At 42.8% G+C, this 18,606-nt stretch overlaps 1 protein-coding gene across 2 annotated transcripts in view; it reads left to right on the top strand.

Moving 5' to 3' along the window:
• The window catches only part of LOC146008093 (serine/threonine-protein phosphatase 4 regulatory subunit 1-like), a 53,642-nt gene that overhangs the window by 15,928 nt on the left and 19,108 nt on the right, over positions 1-18,606 (top strand). For both annotated transcript variants that reach the window (XM_083147021.1, XM_083147022.1), the window contains exons 4-10: positions 1,042-1,148; positions 2,782-2,924; positions 6,570-6,716; positions 6,898-7,005; positions 13,399-13,464; positions 13,979-14,137; positions 17,271-17,437. In XM_083147021.1, coding sequence (XP_083003147.1) covers positions 1,042-1,148; positions 2,782-2,924; positions 6,570-6,716; positions 6,898-7,005; positions 13,399-13,464; positions 13,979-14,137; positions 17,271-17,437 — 897 coding nt within the window. The remainder of the gene's footprint in view (positions 1-1,041; positions 1,149-2,781; positions 2,925-6,569; positions 6,717-6,897; positions 7,006-13,398; positions 13,465-13,978; positions 14,138-17,270; positions 17,438-18,606) is intronic.

The following is an 18,606-nucleotide window of genomic DNA, read 5'->3' as shown; positions in this document are numbered from 1 at the left end:
CTACAGTTTGAGAACCGCTGGTCTAGTTCACTCTTAGAGGCAAATTCCTTCTCAAATGGATAACACTATGTGCACTGCAGGTGGGGCAGTTATAACAGGTGCAGAGAGAATTAGGGTGGGGTTTTTCCTCAAAGTGAGATCTATATTGCAGTGTAAAAATAAAGCAGTGAATATTTTCCCTGCACAGAAACAAAATAAATTACCCAAATCTAATTCTATCTGTACCTTTTACATCTGCCCCCCTGCAGTGCACATGGTTTTGTCCATCTGAGAAGGAATTTGTCCAAGATCTTGAGACCCGACATTCGACTGGCGTGCCCGCGCATCGCGTTGAATGTCCCCTTAAAAATGCATACAATCATTCGATTTATCAGCCGGATGTGGTCGAAATCGAATGTTTGCATGCAATATCTCACAAGTGTATGGGCAGCATTAGATAATGCCACAGACATTTTATGTGAAATATTAGACATTACAGTTGAGAGCCTTGTATTCATCATTGCTCTGAACACTACCGTAGCTGTAGATGCACTAGCATTTAGAACACTTGTGTAAAACCACCGTAATGTAACCGAATTACACCAAACAGGCCACCCCCTCCCACAAGCCCAGCCCACTTGTAGACTTTTTCTCTGAATGTTACAATCATCTGGCCAAGGGTTCTTTTCACTCCACACAAACATGAAGTAAAGACTAAATACAGTGGAGGTGCTAGAGAGTTAGAAGTAAAATGGGAGAAAATTGCAATGAATGTTCTTGCAAAGGAAGAAAGCCCTATGCGACAACTGCATTTTCTACCATTGTTCTGTTGATTAATCCAAATTAGCTGTGTTGGAATGCTCATTCCCTGAACATGTGGGGTACAATTAAACAAACTGTACTAAACTATGTACACAAAAGTATATTTACTCTGTTTATGTATTTATTGGTACATTTGAATAAGGTCGTATCACACTGGAGTTGAAGGAAGATAGGGTGTGTGAGGTCTTCTGCTGTCATACTATGCACCCCCCCCTAAGCATTAATACATTTCTGTTACAGACAGATTATTGCGCGTGGTTTGCTGGATGTACTGAGAGATTTTAGCAGTACTGAAGATGATTTTCTGACAGTCATGGAGATAGTTGTTCGTCTGTCAGAAGATGCAGGTAAGAGTATTCCCCTCTTCACAAATTTTGCATTGTTTAACCACTTACCTGGCTTTTACACATCACATGCCGCAAGCTGCCATCACTATTTGCCCTGGACCTGGCAGTGAAGGAACAGGGTCTGACCTCCGGCATCATTGCCGGAATCATGCCACAAAAGGCCTTGCGGCCAGCATTATGGAGTGCAGTCTCCAGAGAAGTGAACAGAGGGGGACATTCATCTCCAATCACAATTTGGCTGATCTCAGAAAGTGCAGAGATTGTCTGCAGCATGGGTCAGCTGTCCAGTCAGCATATTATAATACGTACAGTACATTTAAACTGATTATCAGCAGTAACATTTTATAATATAGCTCTTGAAAATATGATTTTATCTGGACTGATGTCTGAGAAATTTGTAAGCAATATCCAAAGGTGGTAGCACACTCTTCCTATATTATAATACTTAGAAGCCATGACCTCAGTGCTGTGACCAATTACAATGTGTCCATGCTGCCCCAGTGCCATGCACTTTGGAGAAATATAGCCTTAATAGTACAGCCTGAACGCAAACACCACTATTGGGAAAATCCCGCTGACACGATTCTCCTGGCCCTGCTGAAGGCAATCTGTATAATAGGCTGTTTGTGAGTGCAGGAACTGATGTGACACCGCTCATGTGATCACTCAACCACTGTACTGAAAGCTGGTAAGCAGAAGGTATCATGGAAGGTTATCAGGAGCATGCTCCTGCCTGTACATAGACTCCTCTCTGTTCGTATTTTCCCGTGAACAAACCCGATAAAACAGAATTTCTGTAAAGGGGAATGGCATGTGGTGGTTTGGAGGACATATACATTGCTTTTCATTGCAGAATGTGATTACGGAACTTACTGAGATCTAGGACAGCAAGTCTTTGCATTTGGGGGAATGTTTAAGGATAGGTGTTCAAATGTAACTTAGAAATAAACTGCTGTCATAATGCTTAATATTCTTATTTGTGAGGAGACACTCCATTGCTGAGTCTGTGTCCTCCAAGTGAATGCTTCTGGATTAAGGGGCTCATTCAGACCCATTCATTCAGGTCAGAATTCGTCCCCGTGTCTCATAGTGGGGGGGGGGTTTGTGCATGAATGCAGGCGGGTCGATGCCTGTGTGGAGCGGGTGGCTGCCCATCTCTGTCTAGGATCAAAGTAAGTGTAGACTTCCGTTCGTGGATAAACGGAGAAATAGATCGACCATCAAATGATTTTTGTCCGGGCGTCCGCTTGCGAGGGGATGTGTATGCGTGTGTGGCGGGCCGCGCTTAAGTTTGCTAGGCTGCAAGTATACGCAGCCTAGCGAACAGGTCTGAATCGGACCCTAAGAGTGAAATTTTATAGAATGAGAAATTCAGAAAGTGAGACATTTGCTAAGAAATCTCCAGGTTTTTTTTTTAAGCAGCAATCATTTACACTGCACAACCAATTTGGTTTTGCAGTGTGAATGATTGCCGCTTTAAAAAAAATTTTTTTACCAAATCTCTCACTTTCTGAATATCTCATCCTATTATATTCCCCTCCTGTGCTTTAAGAAATTCCTGTATTAGTATAGGTTTGCACTCTACATAATATAGCACTAAGTTTGACTGTGTCTTTTCTCTGCCCTCTTGCAGAACCCACTGTAAGGACAGAACTGATGGAGCAAATTCCTCAGATAACCATCTTTCTGCAGGAGAGCCGGCCTCAGTTTCCCCGTGCATTCACTGAATACCTACTGCCCATCCTCATCCGCTATCTCACAGACCCCAATAACCAGGTGAGCCAGGTCTCAATATAATAATTAGGGGTTCTGTGTATGGTTTCTGCATGCTGCCAGTCACCCCTGGGCAGCACGCATTTAACACCCTAATAGCAGAGTTTTTCACATAAGAAGGAAGCCAAAGCTAGAGATTAAAAAGTGTTTCCACTAATATACATTCTAGCACTTTTAATTTTTTAACACTTTTTAACTCCTATCTTCTATTTCCTTCTTATTAACACACTAATAGCTTAGTTTTCCACCTGTGTGCTGCCCTGGGGTGACTGGCTTATGCTGGCTTTTTTGATGTCCCGCGCCCCAGATTCAAACTAGGGGCAGTATTCAATGAGGCCAATTCCCATGTTTTATGGTGAATTTGTGCTATTTTCGCGTTGGAAGGTGATTTTTTTTTTTTTTTGTGTCCGAAAGTGAATCACCCTATTCAACATGCACTTTTCGCCGTCTTTCTAAGTGATTTTCGCCGTGTAGCAATTCGCCATCTTTTCATGGTGAAGTGGAATGTTAACTTAAATAAAATATTTTTTTTTTTTTTTTTTACATTTGGTGTAAAAAAAATCAGGAATTTTATTATGTGAAGGGGCATACTATTTTTATTCAGGTGTTCATAGCACATGAATATATATTTAATTTAAAAAAATTATTTTTTACGCATAACAGCCAGCAGGGGGCCGAGAGCCGCTCATTAGATATTCATATATTCACTGCTCCCGATCATTACATATACACGATCAGGAGCAGTGAATACCCGGGCCCCTGCTGGCCCTTCCACATATATTCTGGGGCAGGCAGGGAGACTTCCATCTCCCTGCCTGCCGTCGTCCCCCGGCTCCCTGCGGGACACCGCAGGGGTTAAGATTCGCCGTCAGGGTCAGCGAGCCCCTGCGACGTTGAATACGGGGACAGCAAGGCTCCGGAACATGACTACTGTGCAGCGAATCCTATACAGGATTCACTGCACATCGCGATTTTGGTCATTGAATACTGCCCTTAGTATTAGGGACCAATCAGAGATATGAGGTCACCTTGATGCTGGTTGGTGGGCAAATATTTCTTGGCAAATATTCAAAGAACCTTGATTATTGATTGATTAATCATGTGGAGTGTGCATCTGCACTGTGTGTCAATTTGACTAAACCATACGTAAAACCTGGCCTATAGGTATATACAATAACAGTATGTCTTCTGTGAAGAGTTTTAGTGCACTCCACCAGTTCCGTGATCTGGGAACCGGTTTGTCCACTTGCTCTATATGATTTACAGCTGATGTGACACTTTAAAGGGCAACTCCTAAGTTATTTTATGCCTCAAGTGTAGTTTTCATTGGAAGCATGATGAAAAGCAATTGCCTGTCCCTGCAAGTGCTATCAAAATTTCCCCTTTATAGGTTCTGGAAAGCACCTCTTTTTATTTAACTAGTAAGCCCACTCAAAAGCAAATGCTTCCAAGGCTAGTCCATCTTGTGATTTCCTCTGTGCTTGTGCATATGTGAAAGAAATGTAGTTTCACTTGCTGTCAACAGATGACAGTGTTTTGGAGACACACAAACGGACACTGGACCAGCTATAGTGCTTATTTTACCCGGTTTTGAAAACCAGGCACTCCATTTTAATGTATAGGACAAGCTCCGCCCCGGACCGGCGTGCGCGCCCTTTGTATTATGTTCTGGGGTCAGAGGGTTGTCTTTAAAGACCTCAGTTGGTAGTGATGTAGATGCGGAGTGATGTGGCTGAGTCAGCAGAAGTGTGACTTACGGCTGCCGCATCACATATATTGCGGGCACCAGGATGGACTGAAGTGAGTGAAGGAGGAGGATGCGGACACTGACCAGCCTCATGGTGAGTAGTTCACGCTGCAGTGCTGCGCCGCTGCCTGGATTGTTTGATCACGTTGCGGTGATGGCCTGTAATTGTTGATGTATCCGCATGAAAATATGTACTTGCTGTACTTTGCCTACATGACAATGTCCCTTCCCACGTCCGTTCCTCCTCTGTGGTAGGGCGACAGGTGCACACGGGATCCTGGTGGGCCACACTTCCTGAGGGCCTCATCCCATCTTCTAAGGGTTAGTTGTACACAAATCCTTTATAATAAAAGGCTAATGTTGCTTTTCACCTCTTTGAGGGGGACTTCAAGCTTTTGTGCACTGCCGGTCACTAGATGGCGTAAAGGCAGAGCAATTCAAGTGTTGCTCCATTCAGCCACCGTTGTTGATATTACTGTTGAGTTGTTCCATCATTTTAATGCCCCACGCTGCGGGCTCGATACGCTCGCCACACTATCTAAAATCAACTACATGCCCATGTGGATAGTGGGGGTATGAACTATCCACGTTGGCTTGGAGTTTTTTAGAAAGTTTGGCGAGTGCCGAAACCGGAAGTAGCGCGTGGCCATGCTGCCGCCGTGAAACTAAACAAGTACCGTTACATTATATAACTCTACTAGAGGGTCAGTAAACTGGGGGAGCAGGGCCATGGATTTATTTATTTATATTAAATGCTTAGTTATTTTGTATTTTGATTGGCCAAGTCCCCTTGGAGGAGTTCGCCACATCCCTTAATCATGGCCCCCAACCACTGCATTCCACAGTGAGCAAATGCCACTCCCAGCTACGGCTCCAACCCCCCACTGCCACCACCCGGACGCTACACATAGGTGTGTGCCAGCGGCTTCAACGCTGGCACACACGTATGGATCGGACCCAACGCATTAAATGTCATTGATGGGTCCATTGCGAGACACCTAATGTCCCGCCGGTGCAACCACAGGGTCCGGGTCCAATGCTCACAGGGCTGCATGTCGAACCCGACGGCATGTCACTTAGATGATTTCCGTCTGAATCAGACCATATCGGTCCAGTGTATGGGGGCCATAACACGAATACTCGCCATCTGGATTGTGACCACTGAGATCCTGACAATGTCACAAAAATGTTATATCTTTTAGAGGTTGCTGCTAGATGAAGTCTCATGACTTTGCTCAGTTGCTTACTAAGTTACTGTTATGAAGTTGTGTATAATTGATTGAATGTAAGCCTATAAATATTTGTATAACCCACAGCATGTTTGTTTGCCATGTGTATAGTAGGGAAATTAAAAATGCAGCCCTCTGGCTGTTGTGTAACTACACAGCCCCACAGACTCTGCTACAGTTGTGCTACTAGTGCATGCTAAAACTGTGGCAGGAGATGTGTACTTTCACAGCAGCTGGAGGGCTGCATGTCGTATACCCTTGGTGTATGGCAACATTGCCGTTTGGAAACAATATTCACATCCAGGTGTTTCGCAAAGATTTCTGCTTGTAAGAATGACTCAAATCTGTATATTTTCCTTTTGTTGCATATAAAGGGAAGGGAAGTGAAATAAATAAGCTTGTTATCAAGGTGGCTTTGGACTTTGTTACAGACATGAGCTATGTAACTCATATGTGCCTGACCTATGACAGAATAACTAAACTATCTCCCACATCAATCTGAGATGCTAGGGCTGCCACATAAACTGCACTGGTCTGTCTCTATGTAGGGTGTTCGATGATACCTGGTTTTTATGTGTCCTTTGCTCCATATGTTCCAAACAGCAATGGTAAAAAATACATCTCATGTATATATGGTCTTAGCCTGTTTGACTTTCTGTATATTTAACACAGGTTAGAAAAGCAAGCCAGGAGGCATTACTGATACTGCTAGAGCAAGACCTTATAGACCAGAATGATCTGGAGAACAAGGTTTGCCCTATACTGCTTGACCTCTCTGCACCAGAAAATGATGATGAATACAAAGTGGAAGCTGTGAATGTGAGTAAGAGGACAAAAATGAGAAAACTTGTGTTGCATGTTTGCACAAGCAAACTACATTCTTCATATTTCTGTTGCAGTACAGTCTCTCACATTCTTGGCCTGACCTGTGTGACTCCATGCCAACGTCATAGCTCCTTGTGTTATTTAATGTGCACCTGAATAACTCTTCTCTCCCCAGATTATCTGCAAAATGATTTCCATGCTCGGCAAACAGACCGTGGAACAAATGTTACTGCCACGATTCTGTGACCTCTGCAGTGATAGCAAATTGTTTCAAGTCCGCAAGGTACAGCAATTTGCGCAATTTGTTCAATTTGTAGTCAGGCTTGTATAAATTGGAATTGGTTTATATTCAGAAGGTGCCAATGTCTGTGTTTTATTTCTAATAAACGCCATCACCCATTCCACTTGGTACCTCAGTATCTGTACAGTGATGGGGAGCCCTAGCTGCTCACCCGAACTCTGGAAAATGTATCTCTGTCATCCTCAATCCATTCTGTTTTCCAGTAAACAAAACTGAAATTTCTTAAATCCCAAAACAACATATTTTAGTTTGTCACTACATAGGCTGCCCTGAGTACTGATATGATTAATGTTTAATAGGATAAAACAATGTTTAATAAACACTGAGCCGGATGGGATATGGTCTCTAGGTGGACACCATTAAGGTCGACATATATTGGGTCGACCACTGAAGCTTGACACAGACAAAAGGTCGACTTTGGGAAGGTCGACATGGGGTTTTCCTTTTTTTTTTGCTGAAATGTGCCAACAGGCAGTATTTCATGCCCTACCATCCACTAGGGCATGGAGGGAGAATAGAATAGTGTGCCGGGTGTAGCAAGGAGCCACCACCCCCTCGCTTGCACCTCTTGTAATCTGTCTGTCTCCCCTTCCTATTAGATTGTAAACTCCTCCGTGCAGGGCCCTCTTCCCTCCTGTTGTCAAAGCCCTCTTCTCTTCACATGTCACTCACAGCTCTCCTATACTCAAACACTCAGTGACCATCTTCGTCTGCATACTCCTCTCCATCATTGGCCTCAAGCCTCTAGTTGTATGTTTGAGTCCTCACTACTTATATGTAAGCTGTAATGTGTATTGAACTGTGGCGCTCTTTACTTGTACTCTATTTTTGTCATTTATTCAATGTTATGCCAAGTTTTGTCTCCCTGTTTTGTTCCTTTGTACGGCGCTGCGAAACACTTGTGGCACCTTTTTATAAATAAAATTATAATAAAAATAATACCCGAAACATGATGAGCGCATGCGGTGCACCAATATGATGTCATAGAAACCTAGAATTTGACGGCAGATGAGAACCACTTGGCCCATCTAGTCTGCCCCTTTTTTAAACATGTTACCTCAAACCATATTTGATCCCTAATTTTTTTGTAAGGATCTCAATATGCCTATCCCAAGCATATCAACATCCTGGACAAAGTGAAAAGCTCATGTCGTCCTTTTGACTGTAGACCTAATGCTTGTGTCGGCCTTTTTGCTCTGTCGACCTTAGACATGTTAACCTTTTTGTCTGTGTTGACCTAAGGCCTGTTGACCTTCAGTGGCCGGACTTGCACCACATTACATCCGGCCAGGGCTGGTGCTACCTGCTCATCAGGGAGAGGTGCTCTCCCTGCCCTACATCCCCTGTGGCTGCCGCTGCGCCTGTCACAATGCATGACAGGCAGTGGCGCCGGCAGCACAATGGGGCAGATTTATTAAGCTTGGAGAAGAGATAAACTGGAGATAAAGCAGAGAAAAGGTAAAAGGAGATAAAGCACCAGCCAATCAACTCCCAACTGTCTTTTTCAAACACAGCCGATTGGCTGGTGCTTTATCTCCTTTTACCTTTTCTCCGCTTTATCTCCAGTTTATCTCTTCTCCAAGCTTAATAAATCTGCCCCAGAGCTCCTCACGCCTCCTAACAATCAGCTTAGCAGCACGTACAGGGCTACATGGACAAAGGGGACAATGGCTACACAGGACCGAAGGGGTGGGGCTACAAGGTAGCAAGACTGATGACAAGGAAACAGGAGAGTAAAGTGTGAGTGTACTAATGTTGCCAACTGGGCACATGTATAGGCAGTGCTACTAATGTCGGCATCTGATGTGGGCAGATGTATAGGCAGGATTGTTCTCTGATGATCACACATCATGATCCCTAAATAATAGCTTTTAACAGATTCATCATTTAAAAGGCTCCCCTGAGTCTTTGTGTGCGAACCTCATTAGGGGAGGTCATGATTTTTTTTTTTTTGTGTGTATTTGAACATTATCTATGGAATTACCAGATCCCAGTTACATGGAAACATAGAAACCTAGAATTTGACGGCAGATAAGAACCACTTGGCCCATCTAGTCTGCCCCTTTTTTAAACGTGTTACCTCAAACCATATTTGATCCTTATTTTTTTGTAAGGATATCAATATGCTTATCCCAAGCATGTTTAAATTGTACTACTGTATTTGCCTCTACCACCTCTGATGGGAGGCAATTCCACTTATCTACTACTCTTTCTGTGAAGTAATTCTTCCTCAAATTTCCCCTGAATCTTCCTCCCTCTAGTGTCAGTGCATGTCCTCGTGTTCTGCTACTCCTCTTCCTGTGAAGAATGTATCCCACCTGTACCTTGTTAAAACCCTTGATATATTTGAAAGTTTCTATCATGTCCCCCCTTTCCCTTCTCTGCTCTAAAGAATACATATTAAGATCTTTTAGTCTTTCCTGGTACGTTTTGTGATGTAGGCCATGCACCATTTTAATTGCCCTTCTTTGTACAGTCTCTAATGTATTTATATCCTTCTGGAGATATGGCCTCCAGAACTGAACACAATACTCTAGATGAGGTTGTACCAATGACCTATACAGTGGCATTATTACTTCTTTCTTTCTACTGCTGATACCTCTCCCTATGCAACCAAGCATCTGACTTGCCTTCTTCATTGCTTTGTTACATTGCCTACCTGCCTTTAAGTCCCCTGAAATAGTGACACCTAGATCCCTCTCTTCCTCAGTAGTTTCCATTATAGTGCCATTTATACTATATTTAGTCTTTGGATTTTTGCAACCCAAGTGCATGATTTTGCATTTTTTGGCATTAAACTGTAGTTGCCATGCTCTTGACCATTCCTCTAATCTACCTAGATCATCAATCATTTGTTTTACCCCTCCTGGTGTGGCTACCCTGTTGCATACCTTTGTATCATCTGCAAAAAGGCACATTTTACCCTCAATTCCATTTGCATTATCACCAATAAAGATATTAAAAAGCACTGGTCCAAGTATAGATCCCTGGGGTACTCCACTTGTAACCTTTCCCACCTTTGACTGTACTCCGTTTACTACAACTCTCTGTTTTCTGTCCTGCAACCATGCTCTTATCCATTCAACTATCTTAGAATCCAATCCCAAGCTTTCAAGTTTATTTAACAGTTTACGATGTGGGACAGTGTCAAAAGCCTTACTAAAGTCTAGATAAGCTACATCTACACCTTGATCTATTACTTTAGTCACCCAGTCAAAAAAGTCAATAAGATTTGTTTGACATGATCTTCCCCCAGTAAACCCATGCTGTTTTGGATCCTGTAAATTGCTGGTTTTGAGATATTCTACAACTCTTTCTTTTAAGAGTGTTTCCATCAATTTCCCTACTACTGATGTAAGGCTCACTGGTCGATAGTTGCTTACCTCTTCTTTGCTTCCACTTTTGTGCAGTGGGACTACATTCGCTGTTTTACCAGCTCCCCTTTGAGCTCTTTTAGTATCCTTGGATGTATCCCATCTGGCCCCATTGATTTATCCACTTTCAGTTTTGAGAGTTCTGTGAGGACTTTCTCCTCTGTAAATGTACTTGTTTCTCCCTCAGTTTTCTGACTATACTTGCAACTTAATTGTGGCCCCTTCCCCTCTCTTTCAGCAGTAAATACTGAGCAGAAATAATTATTAATATTATCTGCTATTACATTGTCCCCCTCAAGAAAACTTCCACTCTCTGTCTTTAGTCTTATTATTCCACTTTTTGTTTTTCTCCTTTCACTTATATACCTAAAAAAAGTTTTCCCCCCTTTACCCACTGATTGGGCCATTTTCTCTTCAGCCTGTGCTTTTGCACATCTGATTACCTTCTTAGCCTCCTTCTGTCTAACAAGATACACCTCTTTGTCCTCATTCTTCTGCGTCTGCTTAAATTTCTTAAAGGCCAACTTTTTTGCTTTCACAATACTTGCTACTTCTTTTAATGGCTTCCTTTTTCTTGTGTTTTTCCTAACTCTTTTGACACAAAGTTCTGTTGCTTTTAGAATTGCACTTTTTAATTTTTCCCACTTATCCTGCACTCCTTCCAAGTTCCTCCACTCTGCCAAAGAATCCCTTACAGAGTTTCCCATCTCTACAAAATCAGCCTTCCTAAAATCTAACACCTTTGTTTTTGTGTGCGATGAGTCAGTCTCTGTCTTTATTTTGAACCATACTGCTTGATGGTCACTGGATCCCAGGTTTTCACCCACATTAATGTCAGATATTCTGTCACCATTTGTAAGTATTAAGTCTAGTATTGCGTCCTTAAGAGTGGGCTCCCTCACCAATTGCTGGAGGGATGCTCCTTGCAAGGAATTCAGCATGTCCCTACTTCTGGTGGAACTTGCAACAGGCAGCTCCCAGTTTACATCAGGTAGATTAAAGTCTCCCATGATTATCACCTCTCCTTTTAAAGCCATTTTATTGATGTCCTGCAATAGGCTCTTGTCAAGTTCCTCTTCCTGACCTGGTGGTCTGTAGATCACCCCTATACGAAAAATCGCCTTCTCCCCTGTTTCTATGGTCACCCAAAGGGCCTCAGTTTTTTCTTCAATACTTTGTATTAAGGTAGTCTTTATACTTTTTTTCACATATATTGCAACCCCTCCTCCAATTCTTCCCATTCTGTCCTTCCTAAATAAAGTATATCCTGGTATAGCTATGTCCCAGTCATGATTTTCATTGCACCATGTCTCTGTAATAGCCACAATATCCAGTTCATCCCTTGTCATTATTGCAATTAGTTCTGGGATTTTATTTCCTAAGCTTCTAGCATTTGCACACATAGGTCTTAAAGTTGTGTTTGTGCTTCTCCTGCTGCTAGCTATGTTCATCTTTCTGCCTATTTCCATTCGGTTTTGATTGGCATTATCTTTTGTTGCAGTGGATAGGCTTCCTGTTCCATTTTCCTGCTGAGACAATACCTCTAGGTTGGGGGAACAGATTTCTTCATTTGGTTCACTGCCCCCCTCTGCTAGTTTAAATAGTTGCTTATGAAGCTTCCAAACTTCTCACTTAATATTCTCGTTCCCCTTGAAGATGGGTGCAGGCCAACACTTTTATATAAGGCTCTGTCTTGCCAGGTAGCTTGACTTTGACCTAAATATCCAAATCTCTCCTCATTGCACCAATTCCTTAGCCAAACATCAAACATTGAAGTTTCTGATTCTCAGAGTTCTATCTTCCCCTTGGTGTACTGGCAATACTTCTGAAAAAGTTACAGTGGTTGCCACCTGTTTTAGAGCAGTTCCTAACTTTCTAAATTCATCTTTTACGGCCATGACTTCAGCATTAACCAGGTCATTTTGTGCCTAGGTGGACGATGACATCCACCTCCCCATCTTTTCTTGCTGCCTTTACAATTCTTAGCATGCATTCTTTATCTCTTGGAGCTGTGGCTCCAGGTAAGCACCTTACTTGTTTCTCTACTTGAGTAGCATTTCCCAGATTAACTCCTCTAATGATGGAATCTCCCAAAAGAAGTGCAGTCCTTTTTGGAGGTGAAATTTTCCTGGTTCTACAGTTAGTAGAGGTAGAAGTCCTCATATATTCCAGTTCTTTATTGCCTATGTTGGTCATACATTCCAACCCTGCAAGAGCAGCATATGAGTTTTGCAGTGTGACCACTTGGGGAATGTGTCTGATGCCCTCTGTCAGTCTCTGCCTTGCAGAGCCCACAGCAGTCCAGGCAGAATGTCTTCTGGGGGCTCTCTGAGGCAGTGGTGGTTGCAAGGACACAGACATCCTACGTAGCTCAGCATGCAGTTTAGCTATCTCCTCCTGCAGCAAAGAAAATTGTTTGCAGATTTGACAGCAGCCGAATCTCCAGAATGTCTCCCTCAAAACAAATGCATTACATCCACTGCACTGCACCAGTTGATGGTGGTTGTTACTTCTTGGTTTACAATGTGTTTTTTTTTTTTTTTTATTCCTCTTGCATGGTGTAATGTAACAAACAGATCCTTATTGTCTCACACACTGTCAACCTCTGTGGTGTATTTAGTCCTTCAGATAGTGTTACTCCTACAGACATCATATATATCCTCCATAAGTCATCCAATCCTAACGGCATCATGAACTTTCCTGGTCGTGTAACAGGTCCCTCGTTCATTCTGATAGTCCCAATCGCCTATTTTAATTGTGTTTGAGTGTCGTTTCTTCTGTGAGAGGGATGGATAGATGCTATCTGATTATAGTCCATACTGTTTTTGACATATTGTCAGTATATGGTCCTTCCTGACTCACTGAAAGAACAGGGCATGCTTCAGAAGTGGTAGTGTATCTGAGCCATAAGGTATAGGGACCTTATTTCAGGTTTAAATATTTAAACTAAAAATATGTAGTACTCTTATTATATTAAAAGTTTTTGTGTATTCTTCCACAGGTATGTGCAGCAAATTTTGGTGATGTGTGCAATGCTGTTGGCCAGGAAGCCACTGAGAAATTTTTGGTAAGTTTCCTTTTTGTCCTTTGCTTTTTCAGAGACAACATTTTTCCCTTATTCTAATTCCACCTCTTATACAAAATGTATAATCCCATATGTTGCTTTTTTTCTCTCTCTATTATAACGTAAAACTTATAATAAAGTGTTTCTAAGGTTTCCACCTAAAAAGTGTCTATACACGGTCATGCTTCAGTAATCAATCAAGCTGGTTGGAACAAAAACCTGGTAGTAGCTGAATGACCATTTGGCAGTTTTCCAGCATTTCAAAGCAAATGGTCAGCAATCATTTGCTCTCATCCTTTACCAGGTTTTGGTCCAACCAGCCAGATCGGATAATAAATCTGTAGATGTATTGGCAGCTTTTATGTAGATGGTGATATGCAAATAGGCTGATTGACATACGTTTTGTTTTTTTATACAGTGTCACCTTTTCAAACTGTCAAAGCAATGTGTTTTATAGTTGTGGCCTTGAAAATTTTCATCAGGACACACTGGTGTTTTTTTTTTTTTTTTTTTGTAGATTCCAAAGTTTCTTGAGCTGTGTTCTGACAGTGCATGGGGGATGCGTAAGGTGTGTGCAGAGTGCTTTATGGCAGTGTCCTACACCACTTCCAGTGAGATAAGAAGGACAAAGCTATCCCCTCTGTTCATAAACTTGATAAGTGACCCCTGCCGCTGGGTGAGTTTATATCCTTAAAGATTTAATCATTAAACTTGCTCAGTTTTGACCCACTTTGTGTATAGGCTAGATTACAGTTAAGGTGCCCATACACGCACCGATTTTTCCCGGTGCGATGTATGCTATGAGATACGCGCTCCCGCATTTTTTCATCGCATGCAATGCTATTTTAGCACAAAACTTACCGTGTAATCGGTACGTGTATGGGCACCTTTCGTTTATAATGCATGCTAAATTAATATATATCCTGAATGGTAGTTATTATATTATATTACTGTGATGTATTGGCATGCAAACCAGGAAATATTTTTGTTATACCCATATAAAAGTTGTGTGTCTTGTATATCCTATATTTTAAGTGTTTGTTGAAACTAAAATATTCTAATATTAAAGTTTTATTATTTTTTTTGTTGGAATTGAGATTTATTCGGGACTGGTGTCTCGGATGGTCTCTCATCTCTAGTGGACCACAAAAAGTGGTAATGGTTGTAGCTCCTGCTCAGAGCTAGCTGCCACACTGCAGGCCCCCATGCCCATACTCACTAGGCGATATTGAGCGCTACATGGCTTTTTTTTTTACCCGTTTTGAGCTCAGGCACCTAGTGTGTATGCTCCAGCGACGGATGACAAGCGATGATGTGTGCTACCAAGAACACTCCCTTCTGCTTTGGACTCCATGTCATTTACCACCAAAGTCACAGCATATGCTGCTAGAACCTGATAGTGAATTGGATCCCTCCCAAGAATGAGAAAAAAAACACTTTGTAAAGGCAATCCCAAACAAATAAATGCACTAGTACCTTGAGACAAGGTTCAGGCAGGGCCGGCGCAAGCCCTGCCAGTGCCCTGGACGACATCCCCCTGCCTGCACGCACCCTCTCCACTTGCCTGGCGGGCGCGGTAGTCTGGGTGGTATCCACTGCACAGCCGGGCGGGTGGAAGGGGGGGTCGCCTGGGGCTCTCTGTGGCTGAGCAGCAGGGGGGGGTGGGGGGCAGCGGATTGCTGCTGTCCAGCAGGGGGGGGGTAGCCGTGGATTGCAGCCATCTAGCTGGGGGAGGGGGGCCCGCACCCGCCAATCATGATCCACTGGCGGGCTCCAGGTGGTGGGGGGGAGGTGGCGTTCATACTGCTCACTGACTCACCTCGCTGCTCCCTGCCTGGTTGAATTCCTGGCTGGGTGTCCCGTATGCTGCTGCAGCTTTCTTCCTGGTCTCCTCGGCAGCTCAGTACCGCCCTCCACTGGCCGGCGCCCTAGGCAAATGCCTGAAGCTGCCTAGTGGTGGCGCCGCCCTGGGTTCAAGAGGTAAACCACACCAATGGTACTGGTTAGCATTACTGCCTGAGGTCATGGGTTTGATTCCCACCATGGGGCTCCAACTGTGCGGAGTTGGTATATTCTCCCCATGCTTGCATGGGTTTCCTCTTGGTATGCTGGTAGGTTAATTGGCTTCCAACAAAATTAACCCTAGAATAAATGTGTGTGCAAGTGGTAGGGAATGTAGCTTGTAAATTCTGCTCGGGCAGGGATTGATGTGAGTGTTCAAATATTCTCTGCACAGCGCTGCGGAATATGTGTGCGCTATATAAGAAACTGTAAATAAAGGGAGATTCAGCATGAGAGATTTAAAATCTCTCAAAGTGTGAGGGGGACTTCAGGGGAATAAAAAAAAAATTTAAATAATGGGTTGGAACAAAGCCTGGGGGGAGGCTTATCTTCCTTTGTCTCTAATAGAAAAAGAATGTAAAAAAAGTGCGTCCCCCCCCCCTCTCTGCTCCTACTCTGCTGTTGGACTACCTGCCCCCTGTCTCAAGCTGGCTAATATAGCCTGCTCTAGGGGGAGTGGGTGATGACGTGGCAAGCTGTGATTGGTTTGCTGCGGCAATTTTGAATTTATTTTTTTCTACTGCCACTGATGGCTGACAGGAGGACCTGGTCCGCTGAAGCTGAGAGGGTGGGGATGCAGGGGAGGTTTGGGGGCTGCATCGCCCGCTCAGAAGGCCATGCTCATCTGCCCACCCCACACATGTGGAAGATGTGCAGGACCTGAGCGGCTGCACTCAATTATCCAACAGGGATGTTCTGAATCCTACTTAGATGTTTGAGTTTACTGTATAAATATTACGGCCTCTGGATTATTATAGTGTTCACTCTAGGAGTGAGAGGGGGCGGACCGGGCACGCCAACGGCACAGTTGGGGGCGTGCCCGGACAGCCGACGTCATGAAATGGGCGTGCCCGGCCCGCTGACGTCATGAAATGGGCATGCCCGGCCCGCCGCCATCATGAAATGGGCGTGCCCGGGCCGCCGCTGTCATGAAAGAGGCGGGCCCGACCACCACCGTCATCAATGGGGGCGGGCCCGGCCCCTCCGAAGCCACTGTGCTGCCGGGGAAGCGCCGGGCATCGCCGTCTGCGGCGACACTGGGCTTCCCCGTGAGGCTTTTTTAGCGGGGCGCTGCGAGAGGGGCATGGCGCATTTTGCCCTTTAAAAACAGGGCAGGGCGCAGCGCCCCGCAAAAACAGTCTAGCGGGAACACTATATTATTTTATTTATATTTTTTAATGGTGATCTTGCAAATGCTGTACATGTCAGTTAGAGGTCTGTAATTTCCAAAAATCCTGCACACAAATATTTGTTAGCATAACACTGTTAACCAACTTTCATTTAAAAGATGTATACTATTTCTTGATATTTTACTCTAGTTTAAAATGTCACTACTTTTTATGTAGCTGACCAATCAGATGTTGCTTTTTTGTTTACCTATTGGATTTTGATACAAATACCTTGAGCATGTTGTTATGCATTTGAAATTTAACTTTATCAAGTAGGCCTCAACCATGTCCTCTTTGAGCTTGATGAGGAAAATGTGCCTTTTTTTAATCATTTTCTACAACAACCAAGGCATGTCTTTCAGCTATACTGAAAAGAAAATTAACTGTAATCAACTCCAGTGTCCATTATCAAAACCACAGATTGGTTATATAAAGCATTCTGTTGGCATGTTTCGGTTACTCAATTAACCAGTTCCATGAGTGTGACTGCTATTAAATTCTTCTTTAGTGGTTGGTAAATGCTTTATGTATCCTAAAGATCAATATACTTTGTCACATATTGTTTATTGCGTTTTACAGGTACGACAAACAGCTTTTCAGTCATTGGGTCCATTTATTTCCACCTTTGCTAACCCATCCACTGCCGGTCTGTATGTGAAGGAAGATGGGACACTGAGCATTCGACCACCTACAGATGACACTGTGTCAGGTTCCAGTGTGCTGGACAGTACAGATTGCTGCTCGGGGTAAGATTTAAGATCATGGCCAAAGCGATAAACTGTAACGTACATAGTGCTCACCAAGAGATCGTAGGTTCAGAGTATGTTCAGCATAAAGAATAATGTTAAAGGATACAAGAAGCATATGCTGCACAACATTGTCGCATGAATATTATATATACATTATTGTAATGTAATTTTTAATTATAACTGCTCTTGAACAACAAACTTTCAATCTCTGCTAAATCCTAGTTTTGTCTAAGTTGTACTAGTCTTACGCACTTTATGGGGTTCTTCTATTGCAAGCAGTAAGTTACTGCATGGCAAAACCAGGATTTTAGTGCAATTATAATTATGGTTGATTATTATTATTATTATTATTATTTTTATTAGTATTGCTTTTTTTCCGGGCAGTAAATTACGATTTCCTGCAACAGCACATGGCATCCAAGAAGTTCCTGGACCCATGTTATTAGGTGTTTTGTATCTAAATAATGGGCACTAATGTACATTTCAATAATTGCAGCTGTTCCCTTCCTATTGCTACACCTCTCCAAGTAGCCAAATACAAACCAGAAAAATACAAAAGCGGAAGGGAAATTGCACGATTAGTTCAAAACAAATGAATACTATCCCTGGGTGGATTAGAATATAAAATAAATGGTGTGACCAATCTGGACAGGTGACATTGCATGTGACCACAGACACCGCATATTAGGCATACACACTGAAGAAACAACCTATTTGGGCCAATGTCATTTCACTGTATATACGGCTTAAGTGAGAAGTATAAAAAAAAAGCATAAATAGAATCTTTGATATTAAATGCTGATTTTTTTCCAATAATTGGCTGACTGGTGGCCATTTTTGACATGATCATAGAACAGCAACAGTCATTTTGTTTTTCAGTTTTTAATGTAACATTTCTATTTTGTGTAGCAGAACTTTTCAGTGTGACATTCCCCTCTTTGTTATGTTGGATAGCGGTACTCCACTGGAGTTGGTCATTTTAAGTCTGGAAATGATCGCATTGTTGCCGAAGTTTTATCTTTTTCCAGTTTCTAAATTCTGTGACTGTTGGATTCACATAGTTTCACAAATATTTTTCTAGCACATAGTTATTATTCATATTCAGTAATGTGAAGATACTCAATGTAGTTTCCCGTTCGGCTCATATTTATAATCCTTTGGGTGAG

This window comes from Crinia signifera, chromosome 6, assembly GCF_055691185.1.
Source record: "Crinia signifera chromosome 6, ASM5569118v1, whole genome shotgun sequence".
Classification (NCBI taxonomy): domain Eukaryota; kingdom Metazoa; phylum Chordata; class Amphibia; order Anura; family Myobatrachidae; genus Crinia; species Crinia signifera.
This window is presented reverse-complemented; position numbering and strand designations above follow the sequence as displayed.